Genomic DNA, 20,763 nt, shown 5'->3' on the forward strand with positions numbered 1-20,763 from the left:
AAAGAAAACTAAATGTGTGGAAAAATATTATACAGACATTTCAAAAACTTAAATTTCTAGATACACATATGAACATACAAATTAGGAACAGGAGTAGGCCACTTAGCCCCTCAAGTCTGTCCCACTATTCAATGAGATCATAACTGATCTAATCATAACCTGAACTCCACATTCTAGTCTACCCCAATAACCTTTCACCCCCTTGTTAATCAAGAATCTATCTACCTCTGCCTTAAAAATATTCAAAGGCCCTGTTTCCACCACCTTTTGAGGAAAAGAGTTCCAAAGACTTTCAACCCTCAGAGAAAAAAGTCCTCCTCATCTCTGTCCTAAATGGGCAATCCCTTATTTTTAAACAGTGACCACTGGCTCTAGATTCTCCCACAAGAGGAAACATCCTCTCCACATCCACCTTGTCAAGGCCCCTCAGGATCTTATATGTTTCAATCATGTATTTATGAGTAGTTTCAGGAAATAAGAGTTATGTTGTACCAAAGTTATTTTAATGTTATAACATTTTTAAATAATATGTTGCCTGATTATGCTTCAGTGAAGGGTTGTGGAATGTTTCCCTATGTTAGAGGTGCGACTTTAATCCCTTAGTGACACTATTGTTGCTTTTATTGTTGGATATGAATGGAATAAACTCAGTTATAGTGTAATTTTTGAAGTTTGCGGCAATATAAAACTTGGCCTCACAGTCAAAAGTGAACAGGATAATAGCAGACTTTAGGAGGACATGGACAGATTGGTAAAATGGGCAGATGCTTGGCAGATGCAATTTAATGTGAATAAGTGTGGAATGGTGCACTTTGGGAAAAAAGCATCTGGGATAAGCAATATAATCTAAATGAAACTATATTGAGAAGGGTGCAAGAGCAGAATGACATATGGGCTTATTCATAAATCATTGAAGGTGGCAGGCAGGTTCATAAGATGATTAAGAAAGCTTACTAGGCTTTGTAAATAGGCGTATTAAATACATAAACAAGGAACTCATGCTTAAGCTTTACAAAGCACTGGTTAAGCCTGAGCTAGGAAGGAAGGTAAGGCCTTGGAGAGGATACAGAAGAAATTTACCAGAATGATACATGGAATGAGTAACTTCAGTTATCTTCTGAGATTAGAGAACCTGGGACTATAGGGTGAATGAGCAAACTGACCATGGCACCTTGCTGCAGGATGCCATGCAAGTGCAGGAAGTGAAAAGGAATAGAGATACAGTATAGTCAGGGGAGAGATTTGGAAGAATCAGCATGGATTTATTAAAGGAAAATCGTGTCTAACTAACTTGCTGGAGTTTTTTGAAGAGGTAACATAAATGGATGATAAGGGCAAGGCCATTGATGTGGTGTATATGGACTTCCAAAAGGTGTTCGATACGGTGCCACACAACAGACTTGTGAGGAAAGTTATAGGTCATGAAATAAAAGGGACAGTAGCAAAGTGGATACAAAATTGGCTGAGGGATAGGAAACACAGAGTCATGGTTAATGGGTATTTTTCAGCCTGGAAGAAGGTTTGTAGCAGAGTTCCCCGGGGGTCGGTATTAGGGCCTTTGCTTATCCAGAGATATTAATGATCTAGATCTTGGTGTGCAAGGGGACAATTTCAAAGTTTGTGGATGTCACAAAACTTTGCAGAATTGTAAACTGTGAGGACAGTATAGAACTTCAAAAGCACATTGACACATTGGTGGAGTGAGCAGATAGGTGGCAGATGAAGTTCAAGGTACTTTGGTACAAAGAACATGGAAAGACAGTATAAAATAAAGGATGCTATTCTAACAGGTATGCAGGAGCAGAGAGACCTGGGTGTATATGTACATAAGTCATTAAATGTGGCAGGACAGGTAGAGAGAGCTGTTACTAAGCACACAGTATTCTAGGCTTCATTAATAGCAGCATAGAGTACAAGAGCAGGGAGGTTATGATGAACTTATATAAGACACTGGTTGGACCTCAGCTGGAGTATTGTGTATAGTTCTGGGCACCACACTATAGGAAGGAGATAAATGCATTGGAGAAAGTGCAGAAGAGGTTTACAAGAATGGTTCCAAGGATAAGACACTTCAGTTATGAGGAAAGATTGGAGAAGTTGGGACTGTCTTTCTTGGAAAGAAGAAAGCTAAGAGGACACTTGATAGAAGTTTTCAAAATCATGAAGGGTCTGGACAGAGTAGAGAGGGAGGAACTGTACCTGCTTGTAAATGGATCGAGAACCTGAGGGCATATTTTTTAAGTGTTTTGCAAAAGAAGCAAATGCGAGGTACCTTGTAGATGTTGGGGAGTCAGGAGGTGAGTTATCCTTTGTAGGGCTCATAGCCTCTGACCTGCTGTTGTAGCCACAATATTTATATGGCTAGTCCAGTTCAGTTTCTGGTAAATGATAACCCCCAGGATGTTGATAGTGGGGGCTTCACTGATGAAATACCATTGAGCATCAAGGGGCGATGGATGGATTCTCTTTTGTTGGAGGTGGTCATTGCCTGACACTTATGTGGCTCAAATGATGTGTGCCACTTATCAGCCCCGGCCTGGATGTTGTCCAGGTCTTGCTGTATTTGGACATGGACTGCTTCAGTGTCTGAGGAGTCACAGATGGTGCTGAGTATTGTGCAATCAGCAGTGAATATCCCCACTTCTGACCTTAGGATGGAAGGTCAAATGATGAAGCAGTTGAAGATGGTTGGGCTCAGGACATTACCCTGAAGAACTCCTGCAATGATGTCCTGGAGCTGAGATGACTGATCTCTGACAACCTTAACCATCTTCCTGTGTGCAGGGTACGACTCCTACCAGTGGAGAGTTTTCCCCGATTCCCATTGATTCCAGTTTTGCTAAGGCTCCTTGATGCCACACTCTGTCAAACGCAGCCTTGATGTCAAGGGCAGTTGCTCTCACCTCACCTCAGGAGTTCAGCTCTTTTGTCCATATTTGAACCAAGGCTGCAATGCGGTCAGGAGTTGAGTGGCCCTGGCCGAACCCAAACTGGGCATCAATGAGGTTATTGCTAAGCAAGTGCCATTTGATAGCGCTGTTGATGACTCTTTCCATTACTTTACTGATGATCTAGGATAGACTGATAGGGCGGTAAATGACCGGGTTGAATTTATCCTGCTTTTTGAGTACAGGACATACCTAGGCAATTTTCCACATTGCCAAGTAGATGCCAGTGTTGTAGCTGCACTGAAACAGCTTGGCTAGGGGCGCGGCACGTTCTGGAGCACAAGTCTTCAGTACAATTGCCGGAATATGGTCAGAGCCCATAGCTTTGCAATATCCAGTGTCTTCAGCTGTTTCTTGATATCACGTGAAGTGAATCGAATTGGCTGAAGACTGGCATCTGTGATGCTGGGCACCTCCAGTGGAAACCAAGATGGGTCTCCCATTCAGCACCTCTGGCTGAAGATTATAGCACATGTTTCAGCCTTATCTTTTGCACTGATGTGCTGGGCTCCTCCATCATTGAGGATGGGGCTATTTGTGGAGCCTCCTCCTCCAGTGAGTTGTTTAACTGTCCACCACCATTCACCATTGGCAGGACTGCAGAGCTAAGATATGATCGGTTGGTTGTGGGATTGCTTAGCTCTGTCCACCAACTGCTGCTAATGCTGTTTGGCACACAAGTAATCCTGTGTTGTAGTTTCAGAAGGTAGACACCTTCACCAGGTAGGGACAGAACATACCCAGGAATGGTGCTGGTGGCATCTGGGGCATTGATTCTGTGATTTTGTGTGACTATGTCAGGCTGTTGCTTGACTATTGTCTGTGAGACAGTTCTCCCAATTTTGGCACAAGCCCCCAGATGATACTAAGGAGGACTTTTCAGGGCCAACCGGCTGAGTTTGCTGTTGTTGTTTCCCATACCTAATTTGATGCCAGGTGGTCCATTGGTTTTATTTCTTTTTGACTTTTATGTGGCAGTTTAGTATAACTTTGGCTTGCTAGACCATTTCAGAGTCAACCTCATCACTGTGGGTCTGGAGTCACATGTAAGCCAGACTGGCAAGGATAGCAGATTTCCTTCCCTAAAGCGGAAATAGATGGGTTTTTATGACAATCGTTGATAGCTTCATGGCATCATTACTGAGATTAGCTTTCACTTCCAGGTTTGTTAATTAATCTAATTTAAATTCCATCAACTGTCATGATCGGATTTGAACATATGACCACAGGGCATTAGCCTAGGCCTCTGTTTCAGTGACATTACAACTATGCCATTGTCTCCCCCTGTGGGTACATATCTTTTGCTTCTGATCTAAACAGCCTCCTTGTTTGAGACTCCTGAGGTCCTGCATTTGTGCCCAGTTGTTCAGGAAACGTGTCTGTTCTTTATCCTGAGAGGGACTGCCAAAAACTGCCTCTGCCTTTCTCACCTTCTCCTGTTCATCACCCAGTGACATGTTCATCACCCAGGGCCACCCTATCCAAGCATGCACAAAACCCACCAAGCTGAATGTATCTAGGCTGGTGAAGGGTGAACTTGTAAGGTGTGACGGTGCTTGATCTGCTGTCTCTGCTTGCAGTGCTTGCCCATGCACAGACACAGGAACCTGCCCTTCCCCTCCACATCAGAATCTGTGTGAGACATGAAAACAGATCATGAGAACAAGCATTGGAGAGTGGGAGCCTTTGCAGTACTGAGGCTTCCCAATGCAGCTGTGTCTTTGGCTTGCTGATCGATGATCTGGAGTGCACTTCACCCCTTTCATATGCAGATTGTAATATCCTTTCACCCTCTCCAGCAGGAATGTCCATCTCATCTTCCCGAGGTCCTTCAGGGCCATCTTGACAATTTCCATGCATTCCCCCCTCCATGGCAGTGGCAACATGCAGATGGGGCACTCCTCCTCCTGTCAGAATTCTTTCTCAAACATTGAGAGATCTTTTCTCCTGCAAGGACAAAGAGGGACAGAGATAAGGCACTGCTGGCCTCTTACGGTCTATTTCAATGGCTGATTGACATAAGAAGTTGCATTCATCAGTGCTGGCAAGTCCTCAACAGTGCTCGGCCTCTGAGCCTTGCTGAAAGGTCAGTTAGTATCCTGGGCATACACTCCTCCTATGTCAGGAGCAGCATGTGCCCTCAGGCTCCTCAACTGGAGTGACTGCTGGAGTTTGAATACCCAGAGGCCAGTCCTGAGAAGCTTGTGTTGTACTCACCTTGCCAGAGCAAAAAAGTCATTGAAGCTTTTCTAGCACTGGACCCATTTCCTTCTGACCACAATTCAACTGCTATTGCTCTCAGAAAACTCAACTTATGCCTGGTTGGTTTGCGAAGCTTACCTTCTCCTTCCAGCCTCCAGAAAGATGGCCTCCCTACCCTTCCTTACTGCCTCAAGGAGGTCTCCAGATCATCATTGGCATGACAAGGGGCAACTCTTTCCTGTCAGCCATCTGCATTCCCTCTCTCATCACTACTGCATCCAGTCTCTCAATAAAATGGCTGTCGTATTCTGTTTAAATGTGTTTGACCTCCATTCCCGCCCTACAGCACTAATTGGCCGCCAAATCACAGTCTGCCTCCATGAAAATTGGGAGCCGTTAACGGACCCCCGCCCAGATGAATCGAGACCCGGAAATAGTCCTGGTGACAGTTTCCCAACTCAAGTTGAATAATCCGACCCAAAAAATTCTCCATGAACCAGCATAATCTGGCAGTGTAATAGAACACCATTTGTTTATTTATCTTTCCTTGCATTAAAAAATGTTCAATTATGCATTTAAGATGGGAAACTACTGAAGTTTTATTAAAAGAGCAAAGTACTGCAGATACTGGAAATCTGAAATAAAAACAGAAAATGTTGGGAATACTCAGCAAGTCTGACAACATCTGTAGAAGGAGAACCCCCCTTGTAAGGAAGGAAAGAACAACGGGTCTGTGATAGTGCAGAAGGCAGGAGAAATGACAAAAAGAATGATATTGTAAGGAAAAAAGGAAATGATAATGGGACAAGAAACAAAAGATGTATCTCGAGGAGGCGTAAATGCGAAAAGCAGAATCATCAACTGCTGCCTTCCAAAAATAAAATGGGGCAGAGGTTATGATCTGAAATTTTGAACTCAATGTTGAGTCCAGGAGGCTAAATTGAAGCTAAATTGAAAAGCAAGACCTCATGGCTGGTAATTTCCAGGGTACTACCCAAGCCATGCGCTGTTACGACAAAGATTCTGGCAAAAAGAATATATAGGACTGTTGAATGGACTTTAAACTAGTAAAAACATAAGGTGGGTGGGTAAAGTGAACATAGTAATTACTTAAAAATAAGGAATGTCAGCGAAGGTACTTGAAGAGATAACATTTCCACTGCTTTGCACTGTTTAAGATAGCACAATTCACCTGAACTCAGCCAAACTAGTATAAAAGATCGCAGAACTTTTAGTACAACTTATGTCAAGTGTGTCATGTCTTCTGGTTCCCATAAGTTAGAAATAGTCACACTTCGGACTCAAATGCAGGAGCTTCATTGAGTGCATTTCTTACAGTTCTCCATGTGGCTGGTGGACTGATAAATTGAGACATTGTTACTTGGCATGTGACTCCAGTGCAGCAGTAAGATGTAGCATTGATTACAAGACTTTGTCTCCATGGGTGATGTCCAGTAGAGGCAGAGGCGGTAAAGGTCTCGCTAAAGGGGGTACCAAACAGCACCGGAAAGTCCTCCGAGATAATATCCAGGGAATCACTAAACCCACCATTCGCCACCTTGGTCGTCATGGGGGCATTAAACGCATCTCCAGCCTCGTTTACGAGGAAACTCGTGGGGTTCTCAAGATTTTCTTGGAAAATATTAGTAAGATGTAGCACCCCAAGATATATAGTCACTTAACAATTAGCTCCTAGCTTTTTTGAATAAAATAGTTTAAATCATTTTTCTGCAATCTATAACAGCCTTAAATCGTTACCTTGTTACTCTCCCCACAGATGTTGCCTGACCTAAGTATTTCCAGTATTTTACTTTATTTTTTAAAAAGCATTGTGCTAGAAGCTGACCATCCACACAAAACTGGCCACACACCTGATCAAAATAATAAGCTTGGCGGGTTTCTTCTGATTGTGCCTGTTTGTGGCCCTTCGAGAAGATTCTTCAAATAAAGCTCATTTATTTTAAAAGTTTGTAACATTAAAAAATAATTTACTGAGAAATTGCCTAATGTACACTGATTACACTCGTAAATGATTCTAACATAAAAGCAAAATACTGTGGATGCTGGAGATCTGAAACGAAAACAGAAAATGCTGGAAAAACTCAGCAGGTCTGGCAGCATCTGTGGATAGAGAAACAGAGTTAACGTTTCGAGTCCAATATGATTTCTTCGGAACCCTGTAAATGATTCTGCCTGGTTTTAAAAAGTCACTTTCTACCATTTGAAATCAGGTTACTCACAGGTGTTGAACTACTTAGTTAAATGCTTATTTTTTGTGATAATCCCATTTTCAGCTATATTAATAAAACTTCAATAAAAACAGAAAAAGCTCAGCTCATTATCCCTCAGCAGGTCTCTCCCCTATGCATTTCCCCCCCGCGACTTGCTGCTTCCTGCATGCACCATGGTTCTGCCACCTCACCCTCCAAGTCCTTTCGAACAAGTCAGAAATGTCCCTCACCCTCTGCAGCACACATTCCTAGATCGCAACTGCAGAAAATCCCCAAAGACGAACCCCCGCTTCTTCCTTTAAATTCGATCTTTTCCCGTGCTTTTTGTTCTGCATGCTCACATTATTTAGACCTCCAGTGAATTAACATGCTTGTAAAACCCTGAAAACAGCTGTAAAGGAGAATGACCCCCGATCCACGGCCCCTCTGACTGCCTATCCACCGCACAAGCTGGAGAGGAGTGAGGAAATGCGATGCCGCTCGGCGCATGCGGGTTGTTACAGCCACGCGCATGCCACGAGAGGGAGCGCGAGGCAGGTTGGAGCTGGGAGGAGGAACAACAGCAGCTGCGAAGGAGGAGAAGGAGGAGGGGGCGTGGCTATGTTGATGGCGCCGGACGTCTCCCCGGGCTGCCGGAAGAGCTTGCGCGAGCCGGTGATGGGCAGGCGCGTGCGGCAGTCCTGGGGTCTGCAGCAGTGCTTCGCTGGCGCTGAGTTTCTTTCAAGTCTTCCGCTGTTGTAAAGCCAGGCGGATGGGCTTGTCCTATGGATGCGGGCTTGCACTTCCTCCTAGTCCCGTGTCTTGTTGCTGACCGAAGAGCATGTGCCATGGGGAACTGCTGGACTCAGTGCGTTCTGTTGTTTAGGAAAGAGGCCAACAGGATCCAGCGAGGTGGAGGGTGAGTCTTTAAATCATTGTTCAGAATGAAGCTAATTTAGCTCTTGTGTTTTATTCCTGCGGCACGGATTTTTTTTCAATGAATACGCAGCCAGTTTGTGAAGCACAGCCGTTTAATAGTTAAATTATTTTGTGCATGCCTGGCTAATTTTTTGTAGTTCCGGTGGTCAGGCATTGAAAGGTGTGCTGTTGATTAAAGCTACTTATTTCTTTTCAAAAAAATGCAGTTTTTATACTTTGTCGCCGAGGTCCTTGTGCTTGTAATGCTAAATCTTTGCCATACCATACTGGGAGGGGTGTAGCTCTCTCCTCAACCTCTCCCACCATTTAAATAACGCTCTGCTTCAATACAAGATGATGTCACTTCACAACAAATGTCTGCCCATCATCTCTCACTTTGGAAATTCACATGACCTTCTCCTTTTACTTTAGTTTATCTGTAAGTTTAGAATTTAGAACCGTTTAAAAGCCAAGAAGAAATTGCCCCTCCTGTGCCCATTGATCAGTAGTTATAGATTCATTGAATGAATGGATAAAATGTGGAGGCATTTTAAAATTGTTCAGAACAATTCTTCGTACATTTAGAGAGGTTGCTGTGTGACTTATGTTCAGGAGAATACAGTGACACATTGCACTTGCCAGTGCAGTTAGAAGTAAGTTGAGAAATGTTTTAATCTATTGGTTATCAAGGATGCAGTCCACCCTTTCTTATGGGAAGAGTGGGTGGGAACTAAAAACATTCTCAAAATTGCCAACATTCTGTTCTTAGTAATGGGGAGGGGTACACATTTTTTTACATTTGGAGATCTGATTGTCTAGCTGAGTCCTGTTGGTCTCCCCCCTCCAAAAAAAAACAAGTTTGTAAAGATTAATATAAATGATTAAACCTCTGACATCATTGACTGTTCAAGACCCATGTATCTTGGTACTGTATACAGATGACTTATATTGCTGATCTGGGCAATTCAGGTGCAACCTGTGCAATGGCATCACAGTGGACTCATTGCTTGTAGCATTGCCATAACATTTCCACATCACTTGATTAAAAACTCATCAATCCATTAAATGATTGCACTTTTACTCAAGTTGGATAATTTTATATCTAAGTTCATGATGCAATAGCCAGAGAAAGGAATGAATCTGATCCATTGTCTTTGTCGTCTCTCTTTCTTTCCCTGCCAGTATTAATCATGCTTAGATTTAGTAGCACAGATTAGGTATAGAGTAAACCACACTCTGTACCACCATATCTTTCTGATGGATGCTCTGTACCATGACATTTCCATTTTCTTTTTGTGAACCAATCTTTGAAAAATTACTTATTATGGCCAGGAATGTTCTGTGAGTTTGTGATTGGAGGGTTACGTAGTCAGTAGAGGTGGAATAGGAGAATTTAAGCATTTAATCTGTTAGATTTGAATGCAGATCCTTGAAGTAAATGTTGAATTCATTGTATTTTTAATGTAAACAATATGATAGATTAAGAAATGGAAGCTGGCTTAGGCCATTTGGACCTTTGAACCCTCTTCACCCTCTCATAATATTCCAACATCCCTTAATCCCCCTCATATCTAAACAGCTATCGATCTCTATCTTGGATGTACTCACTGAGTATAATGGGGTAAAGAATTTTAAAGATTTTGAATGAAGAAATTTTCTTCTCATTTCGGTTCCAAGCAGGAAACTCCTTATTCTAAGAATTTGACACTGTTCTAGATTCCCCAGCCAAGGGATAACATTTTCTCAGCATTTACCCTGTCAAACCGCTTAAGAATTTTATGTTTCAATGGGATTACCTCTCATTCTTCTAAACCCCAGGGAATATAGGCCTTGTCTTTCTTCTCATAGGCCAATCCCCTCATACCAGGAACCAGTCTAGTGACCCTTTGTTGCATTCTCTTCCTTAGATAAGGAGACTAAAACGGCATACAGTACTCCAGGTGTGGCCTCACCAATATAATTGTAGTAAGACTTCTTTACTTTTGTACTCAATCCCTTTGTTAAAAAAAATGAACATACTATTTGCCTTCCTAATTGCTTGTTGTACCTGAATGTTAATTTTGTGATTCATGTACAAGGACACCCAAGTCCCTCTGAATGCAAACATTTCCCAGTCTCTCTCCATCCAAAAAATATCCTACTTTATTATTTTAACTAAAATCATAGGAATGTGAGGTACATCATGGGACTGGATAAAAAGTTATTTTGAAAATGTAGGAATCAGAGTACTTGTAAAAAGTGGAATGTTGATTAGAGTCTCAGGGAGCCAGTGGTTGGTGTTAACAGACTCAACGCTGGCTGGTAAAGTTAAAACTAAGACACAGAGTCTTTCCTTAATTGGATTTGTTCAGTGTCAACACTCATTAACCACACTCAGTGTCCCAGCTATCCCCAATTTTTTCAAATACCCATCACCTGCATCCCTTAGCAATGTCATTGATGTTAACACACCAGAGCAATGCCATTGACAAGACATTGACACTTGAACCCTGCTTTCTAATCTATATCAAATGGGCAACAAAACCAAATTCTTAAAAAGTTGACACCATTAAAATCAGGAAGGAATATATGCTAACGATGCAACAAAATATTCTATTGAAGTAGGTAAATTAGATTTAACACCAACAAATTTAAAGTATATTACATTGGTTGAGAGAAAAGTGTACACCTTAAGAATACAATAGGTGGTACTTAATTGAGGATGGAGGGAGTACAGGTCAATGACTGCGAAAGGCAGTACTTCTAACATGTAACTTAGTTCTATGGTTTTGCAATTTACACTTATCTCCACTCCTCCTTTGTGATCTATCAACCTAATTGTATGTCCTCTTGGACTGAGCCTAATCTTTCATTATTTTAAAGCCCCTCAATTAAATTTCCTTGATGGGTGTAAAAGATCCATTGGCCCTATCTCAAAGAATAGATAAAGATTATCTGGTCATTATCACATTGTTTTTTTGTGAGAGCTTGCTGTGTAATTGACTGCCATTTCCTACTTTACAAAGTGACTACACTTTCAAAAGTACTTCCTTGGCTGTGAAGCACTTTGGATTGCCCAGTGGTCACGAAAGACATTATATTAATGCAAGTCTGCCTCTTTCTTTCAATTTCTGCCTGAAACCTATTTTTTTCATTTAAGTTCTGTGTACCCCAATATAGCCTTGTCGTTTGTGAACTTGTGGACAATTCTTTCGATGCCTCCTTCCAGATTGTTGCAGTAAAGGAGCAGGCTCTAATGCTATAGAAAAGTATACAATTCAAAATAGAGAAAAAAAATAAAATCTGCAGACACTGGAGAACTGAATTAAAAACAGAAAATGCTGGAAATACTCAGCAAGTCTGGCAGCATCTGTGGAAGGAGAACAGAACAGAGTTAACGTTTTAGGTCTGTGACCTTTCATCAGATAAGAAAAAAACAACTTGCATTTATATAGTAGCTTGTCACATTCTCAGGATATCCTAAAGCTCTTTTCAGCTAATGCATTACCTTTAAAGTATAATTACAATTGTTGTGTATGTGAATGTGGAGGCCATTTTGCAACTGTCCTAAAGAGGCAGGTGGTGCCTTTGTTTACTGTCTCCATCAGAAAAATGGCATCTCCAACAGTGCAGCATTTCCTCATTATTGCTCTGAAGTGTCAGTCTAGATTGAGTTCTTAAGTCTCTAGAGTGGGACTTGAACCCCAAGTTCTGACTCAGGTGAGAGAGTTATCACTGATTCAAAGCTGACACCTCAGTAATTAAGATGAAGCTCGTGGAATCATTCACAAATACAGATGTTTAATTACAAGTGTCTTCTCTCAGGCACTATTCCAAATTACAGGAATTAATTATTTGAGATGCTATTCCCAAAATGGCTTAAAGTATTGGTAAGATATCAGAATCTCACTGTTACCTAGTGACATTTGAAATGCTGGTTAATTTTATTTATGAAGACTGATTCATGATTCCTGTAACCTAAGACATGGAGCCTGTCAATGTTGCTTATCAGTTGAGACTAGGATAGTACTAGGTACTTCACATTTCAATATCAACTTGTGTTAAAGGTGCTACATAAACATAACAAAACATCTCAAGGTACTTTACAGAAACATTACAAAACAAAGTTTAACACCTGAATGACAAAGGAAAATATCAGGTCAGATGACCAAAAGCTTGGTCAAAGAGAAAGGTTTTAACAAGGAGGGGAGTGAGGTAGAGAGATAGAGTGGTGTCAGGAGGGAATTCCAGAGCTTGGAGCATAGGTAACTGAAGGCATGGCCAGCAGTAGTGGAGCAGTTCTGATTAGGATTTTCTGTTACAGTTTATCAGTATAAATGATTTATGTTCCCCTTGTGGAGCTGCACTATTGACTACTTTGCATGTAAGTTGCATTTATATAGCAATTTGCCATAATAAAATACCCCAAAGTGTATCACAGCAGCATAGTCTGACAGAAAACCATAGAACCAAGGAAACATTAGAATAGGCGAGACAAATAGACTTTTAGCAGTGTCTTTAAAGGAGGAAAGAGGCGAAGTTGTTTGGGGTGGGATTTCCAGAGGACAGGGCCCAAGCTGCAGAAAGCCAATGGTGGACTGACGAAAATCGAGAATGGCAAGAAGCCGGAATTGGAGGAGTGAAGAGACCTCGGATAATTGTAGAGCTGGAGCAGTTGACGTGGAGGGAGTGGGCCCTTTAGGGAGTTGACATCAATCAAGCCTTTGCTAGACTGGGAGCCAATGTAGGTCAGACTTTGGTTGATAAGAATTGCAGTGCTTATGGGAACAAACTTTTGCACAGAGCACAAACCAAGTTTCTTGTGGATACCTGAATTGTAAGAATTGTTGGTGACATTGGTGGTATCAAATTCCACCTGCACATTGTTATGGACAGGGAAGAAAGGCAAACTGAACTCTTATTTTTCTCACTGTCTTTCTGTAAACAGAGGTGTTTTAATTTTTGAAGTAGACTGTGGCATGTTTCTCCAAACCGTCTGTTTGTGAAGTCAGTTTTAGTGATTTGCGGCAAGCTCTCTTTAGGGTTAAATCAGACAAGCACATAAGAGATAGGAAAGAAAAGAGTTTACAACTAGGAACAACTTAAAACAGAAAAAAAAAAAGATAGGGATATAGAAGTCCAGAATGTCAGAGTCCAGTGAGGGTTCCTTCACATAGGAGTTAAAGTTCAGGTGGACTCACCTAGCTGAAAGTAGGAGTTGCTGAATTCCTTTAAAGTTGGTGACGATACAGCAAGATGAGGTTAGTATACAAAAGACTTGGTCTGCTGTACAGGCAATGGCAGGAATCTTCCAGGGAACTAGGCTTCAAGGAGGCAGGTTTTGTTATCAGCCTGGAGTCCTGCTTTGGTGTTGACAGGCTGGATGTTAACAGCAGACTTCCCTGGGAGCCCAAGAATGCAACATTAAAACTTTCTAAAGGCCAAAGGAGCTCAGATGGTGTTGCCATTGCTGAGTCAGTTTCAGATTATCAATCAGTTTCTAAGTCTCTGGTCAAAATCCATTGTTCACTTTAGGAGATTGAAGGTAGCTTTTAGCGCCTTTGCAGGTATAATGAGTTTTGATGGTACTCTCTTTGTTATAAATCCAGGATGGAGAGACAGACTGTCCACTGCTTCCTTATTTCATTAATGGTAGTGGGTCCATGCAATAATGGGTGTGAGATTCCACAAGGATGAGGATTGAGTATTTTTAAATAAGCAGAAAGTACGGTTTGATTTCAACAATTTATGATCTCTTTCATGTTTGGAAGGGTCATACAGGCTCAAAACATTAACTCTGTTTCTCGCTCCACAGATGCTGCTAGACCTGCTGAGTTTTTCCAGAATTTTCTGTTCTCTGTCATTTTAATATGGAATAAAGGAAGTTGGAGTTTCATATCCATGTTACTTAAGGTTTTATTAAGAAATGATCAAGTGGATGAAGTCGTGACCACTGTACTTTCTGCGAGGGAGGATAGGCTAGAAGAAGAAAGCCAGCATGCAACTAAATCGTCACAGTCAGATGAGGAGCCTACAGAGTCAGACTACCAATCCTTGCACAACGGGGAACCCAGCTGCTTCAACTTCAAGCACAGCAAAAGTGTGCGGAGCAGCAGCAAGTTCTTTGCAGTGTGCCACTCGATATACCGCTCTCTAGGAATATCTGGGCAGTGCCACTCAGGACTAGGAGAGTTATGGCACAGGGAACCAATGTGAGAGACCGTGAGGCAGATGAGAAACTGGGCTAACAGCGCAGTGTTAATTTGAATAGTTATTCCATTCGCGCAGCATGTTAATGCTCTTATCAGGGCATTGTAGTTCAAGACTGCACCCTATCTGTGATGAGGTAACTGTGTCTTGCCTCATGAGGGAAGGATGCCGAAGGCCACATGGTTAACACTTCAGCTTGGATCAGAGTGATCTGCAGCTAGGCAGCAGGCAGAAAAATGAGGGCATCTATTGGTGAAGCCAGGGGAGGATGTTAGCCCACAATAATTAGCAGATTAAGCTGTGCCAGGTTGTTTGTCCTTTGTGAAAAATCAAGTATTGACTGTAATAACAGATCAGTTGCTTCTGTAACATGTTTGCCTGAAGCCAGCAGCCCCACCGTACTTTGCAAAGTTTTTAACTTGCTGGTTTCAATCACTATCATAGACTGAGCAGAGGAGAATTACAACCCAATTGCCCCCAAACTGTCTTGTGGTATCAGGTTGTGTGTCACCTCATACACAATTTTACCAATTTAATCCTGTAAACTAATGCTGTTGTAGCAACATGCCACAAGCAGTCAATGTGGTGGCATAGCAGTAGCATCATTGAATCCATCCAAAGGATCATAGGGATGTAGCCTGGAAGGAAAAGCAAAGACAACCCGCTACAACGTAGAACAATAAGACAGGAAGAGAAACAAACCACGTCATTTGTTAAAAGCAATATACTGTGGATGCTGGAAATCTGAAATAAAAACAGAAAATGTTGGAAAAACTCAGCAGGTCTAGCAGCATCTGTGGAGCGAGAAACAGAATTAACATTTCGAGTCCGTATGACTTCTTCAGTTGTTCTAGATTTTCAGTCCTTTGCAACTTTGAGGACAGGATAAAGCACAATATAGTTGCAAGTGTGTTCTTTCTATGTGCTTGTAGCGTTTTCCATCTGAAGGATGTTGCTAGTATGGTTGCATTATTTTTATTTCGATAATAGGTGCCTTTCATCACAAACAGAGTTGACCTTTTTAAATTCACAACAATTAAAGAGGCACAGGGATGACAAATAATAGTCTACCCCATGAATGAAGAGGCCACCTGCACTTGAAAGTGGTTTATGCAATGCTTCAAGACTGTAATAATGATTTACACTGTTATCCATTGTAAAATTATGTGCAACATGTGTGAACATAAGCAGCAGAACAAAGTTTTTTTTATAAAGTGTGAAAACTGCAGCTGTAAAAAGTATATTTTGTGCTTCCTAATATGTCCTATGACCTCAAGACCTGATGACAATACCTTAAAAATTGGAATGAGTACTACATTCAGCTAGCTATTTCTACCCCAGGAATTACTACTTTCACAAGTCATGAAGCCAATAGTTGCATAATCCTGTGTAAAGGTACAATTAGTAAGTGTTAAGTTCATCACAGGCTGCTGTGTAGAAATGAATTCTTCTTGGACTAGAATTTGCTGGAGTGGGACATACAGTTAGTTTGACTCTTTCCTGTTCCTTTAAGTTCATCTTTTGTCCTGTAAGTGCGAGCTGATCAGTGTGAATAGGGCAAGGGGGCACCTGAGACCTCGGTAAAGGAGACCAACAGTGTATGTCTAACCAGTGAGATTTAAGGATTGAAAAATAAGCGATGCAATGAGAAGGAGGGTGAATTAGAGTGGGTGAATGCCAAATCAAATACAAGGAGAAATAAAGTGGGAAAGAAATATCTGGTTTGGAGAAAGAGAATAAAAGACCAAAAGAGAAATAAAATTTTGTAATTTTTGAAACACAAATATGGCACTATTAACAATGCACTGCTTTAAGGAATGAAAAGCCACAATTTAAATTGTTCATTTTTTTGAGCCTGGTAGGTTGATTGGCAGCCATTTCCAGTTACCACATCATTAAAGGATTATTTGCATTATTAATTACTTTGTGGTGAGCTTAATGGGAAATTAATGAGCAAGTGCCACAACTTCATGAAACACATACGGAGGTTAAGGGACTAGATGCTGTGGTCATGAAGCAACTTGTGGCAATTCACAATTCATGGAATATCGTTCTTGTAATGGGCTACTGACTGATTTTCATCTTAACAATAACATGTCGTTCACATGTCATTACTTTCTGTGCAAATTCCAGTTCATTGTTTCACTTCCATGTAATTAGCAATAAGTGTGCATTGTTGTATCTAAGCAAAGCAAATTGTAACAGTATTCAGTGACTGCAAAGTCAAAATATACCACGTACTTTTATTGTGATATTAAACCATCTCTTAAGTGGCTGTATGATATGAAAATGATCAAGATAATATTGAAATATTAAAAAAAAACTGCTTCAGAGTTACATGTAGAGAACAATGATAGTTCACTAATGCCCTGCTCTATGGAAAGGTGCAGGCATGAGTTTCTCATTTCAGATGGGACATTGAGAGTATAATTAGGTTTCACCTATCTCCCCCCCACATTGATGGCTATGTCTGCCATCTCTCCTGCATTTTGATGTGTTCTGATTGTTTTGGCAAGTAGGATAGCCAAACCCCTGGAGGCAAATCACTAGCATGCCATCTAGGATATAAACTGTTGTGTAGTTCGATGAACTCCACGTGTGTAATTATGAAATATACGTCAGTCTAATTAAAAATGTTCTTGAGAAGTAACCAACACTAAAGCACCTAAGATTTGGAAAGCAGGTGAATCCTCACCTTTGATTTTCTTGCTACACATTTGTAATGTTTATAGCACACTGAAGGAATAGAGGTTTGCTGATGACCCAGTTTGTTATACCCTGCTGCTGAGGTTACCAGCTGATTGTTGTCACACCTAGGCTTTCAGTTAGAAAATTTCCTTTGGTACCTGAAATGTTCTTTTTTGTTTAATTCTGCCAGCCCAGCTTTGTACTAGCCTGTTCATAAGTTAAAACTAACAGCTGTAAAGGACATTCAGTTGTAAAATAACAGTGGAAGTGGGCTTTGTGATTAATTTTATTGATTATTTCACTGAGTTCCACAAAGCAATTGGTGAGCTTCTGACAAATTTCTAATAAGTCCTGGCTGTTCTGTTTATTTATCAGCGTGAAACCCTAACTGGACTATTTAAATAAGTGCAATATTGCAAATTCTACTGTCAGTTTGTGGATTCTGAAATATAGGTACTAAAGATCATCTCCAGATTTATACTTCAACAGCTATAGTATTATGTACTACTTTGGACACTAGTGATAAGGAAAAAAAGAGTTTTGCCTGACTAATTATTGATATACATGTTATGAGAATTATTTTGAACAACGCCAGGGGAAACTGATCTGATGAAAGACCTGAGACCGAATTCTGTTTATCTTTCTGGAAGTTGTCAATCCTCGATTGGCTCTGATTTTGTCAAACAAATAAAATTAGAAAATTAATTTTATAGATACATTAACCAAATTTTTTTCTATAATTGCTGAAAATATATGTACTTTACTAGGATTAGTTGATTACAGTTTGAGGACTTTTCCTTGTCATATTTTCTCCTGGCGCCTCAATTCGCATCCTCTGCAATCCTGAACTCATGCAAAGCTCTGCAACTTTGATCCTATCCTGCATCAGGCCTCGTTCACTCATCAGCCTTATACTTAACTGACCTACATTGTCTCCTGGCATGGCAATGCCTCTTTTTTTTAAAAAGGTTCTCATTTTTGTTTTCAAATCCTTCGTGACATTGCCCCTCCCAAACATTATACAACCTCCTGCCCTACAATCCTGTAAGATTTCTACATTTCCCCAATTCTTGCCTCTTATTTTTTGCCCCGAATTGGCTGCCATCCTTTCAGCTATCTAGGCCCGAAGCTTTGGAATTCCCTCCATAAACTTCTTGCCTTTCCACCTTTCTCCTCCTCTATGATGCTCCTTGAAAGCTACCTCTTTGGTTGAACTTTTGATCATCTGCCCTATTATCTCCATAAGTGGCTCAGTATCAAATGTTGTTAATTAATCCTTGAGTTGCTTTTATTATGTTAAAGGCACTATATAAATGCAAGTTGTTGAGTTGGGTGTTAATTTTAATGCATTAGATTGTGCATGCTGATCTATAGCTATTTTTTAAAAAGAGTTAACAAAGTGAGCGTTGGTCCTATAGAAAGTAAGTCTGGGGAATTAGTAATGGAAAATGAGGAAACGGCAGATGAATTGAACAGATATTTTGCATTCATCTTCACTATAGAAGATGCAAGTAACACCCCAGAAATAACTGTAAATCAGGCAATGGAAGGGAGGGAGGAAAGAAACTCGAAAATTACAATGACCAGGGAAGTGGTACTGAGCAAATTGCTGGAGCTGTGGGCTGACAGGCTCCCAGGTCCTGATGGACTTCATCCTAGGGTCGTAAAAGAAGTGGCTAGTGAGACAGTTAATGCGTTGGTTTTAATTTTCCAAAATTCCCTAGATTCGGGAAAGGTTCCATTAGATTGGAAAACTAGTGAATGTAACTCCTTTATTCAAAAAGGGAGGGAGACAGAAAGCAGGAAACTACAAGCCAGTTAACTTAACATCTGTCACAGGGAAAATGTTAGAAGCGATTATTGAAGACATTACAGCAGGGCACTTAAAAAAAATTCAGGGTAATCAGGCAGAGTCAACATGGTTTTGTGAAATGGAAATCATGTTTAACCAATTTATTGCAGCTATTTGAAGAAATAACATGTGTTGTGGATAAAGGAGAACCAGTAGATATATTATACTTAGATTTCCAAAAGGCATTTAGTAAGACACCACATCCAAGGTGGTTGTGGAAAATAAAAGCTCATGGTGTTGAGGTAACATATTGGCATGGATGGAAAATTGGCTAAATAACAGGAAATAGAAAAGGCATAAATGGGTCTTTTTCTGGCTGGCAAGATATAACAAGTGGTGTGCCACAGGGATCAATACTGTGGCCTCAGTTTTTTTTTTGCAATTTTTGTAAATGACTTGGATGAAGGGACTGAAGGTATGGCTGTTAAATTTGCAGATGATACCAAGGTAGGTGGGAAAGTAAGTTGTGAAGAGGACATAAGGATGCTACAAAGGGGTATAGATAGGTTAAGTGAGTGGGCAAAGATCTGGCAGATGGAGTATAATGTGAGAAAATGTGAAATTGTCCATTCTGGCAGGAAGAGTAAAAAATAAGCTTATTATCTAAATGGTGTGGGATTGCAGAGCTCTGAGATGCAGGGGGACCTGAGTGTCCTAATGCATGAATCACAAAAGGTTAGTATAAAGGTACAGCAAATAATTAGGAAAGCTAATCAAATGTTATTGTTTATTGTGAGGGGAATTGAGTAGGGAGAGAGGTTACGTTTCAGTTATACAGGCATTGGTGAGCCCACATTTGGACTGCTGTGTACAGTATTGGTCTCCTTATTTAAGGAAGGATGTAAATGCATTGGAAGCAGTTCAGAGAGGTTTACAGGACTAATACCTGGAATGGGTAGGTGAAATACCTAGATGGATAAATGAATACCTAGATGAAAGATTAAACAGATTAGGTATGTACCTGCTGGATTTTAGAAGAATAAGAGGCCACTTGATTGAAACATATAACATCCTGAGGGGTCTTGATAAGGTGGATGTGGAGCAGATATTTCCTCTTGTGGGAGATTGAAGAACCAGGGGCCACTGTTAAAAATAAGAGGCCACCATTAAAGATAGGGATGAGGAGAAATTGTTTCCCTGAAGGTCATGAGTCTCTGGAATTCGCTTCCTGAAAAGGTGGTGGAAGCAGAGTCTCTGAATATTTTTAAGGCAGAGATAGATGGATTCTTGAGCCAGGGGTGAAAGGTTATTGGGGGTAGGCGGGAATGTGGAGTTGGGGTTATAATCCTATCAGCCATGATTTTATTGAATGTGGAGTAGGCTCGAGGGGCCAAGTGGCCTACTCCTGCTCCAAATTCATATGTTCGCATCATTATGCTTGCCTTTCACGTGGGGTTTCCATGCAGTGTACAATAGCCTAGTGGTTATGGTACGAGGCTAGTAATCCAGAAGCTTGAATTTATGATTTGGTAACATATATTCAAATCCCACCATGACCATTGGAGAATTTAAATTTTATTAATCAAATAAACCTGGTATAAAAGCTGTTTTCAGTAATAGTGACCACGAAACTGCCTAATTGTCATTAAAACCATCTCATGTTCCTTTCGGGAAGGAAATCTGCTGTCCTTATTGGTTTGGCCGATGTGCAATGCCAGAGCCACAACCACGTGATTAATTCTTAACTACTCTCTGAAATGGCCTGGCAAGCCACTTAATTGTATTCAAGAAGGTGGCTCGCCAGCACCTTCTCAAG

The 20,763-nt window shown here is 40.9% G+C and overlaps 1 protein-coding gene across 1 annotated transcript in view; it reads left to right on the top strand.

The window, feature by feature from the left end:
* The first annotated feature begins 7,972 nt into the window (after positions 1–7,972).
* ap1ar (adaptor related protein complex 1 associated regulatory protein) overlaps positions 7,973–20,763 on the top strand; it is a 102,185-nt gene continuing 89,394 nt past the window's right edge. The window contains exon 1 of the mRNA XM_041184645.1: positions 7,973–8,279. Coding sequence (XP_041040579.1) covers positions 8,146–8,279 — 134 coding nt within the window. The 5' untranslated portion in view covers positions 7,973–8,145. The remainder of the gene's footprint in view (positions 8,280–20,763) is intronic.

This window comes from Carcharodon carcharias, chromosome 1 (assembly GCF_017639515.1).
Source record: "Carcharodon carcharias isolate sCarCar2 chromosome 1, sCarCar2.pri, whole genome shotgun sequence".
NCBI lineage: Eukaryota > Metazoa > Chordata > Chondrichthyes > Lamniformes > Lamnidae > Carcharodon > Carcharodon carcharias.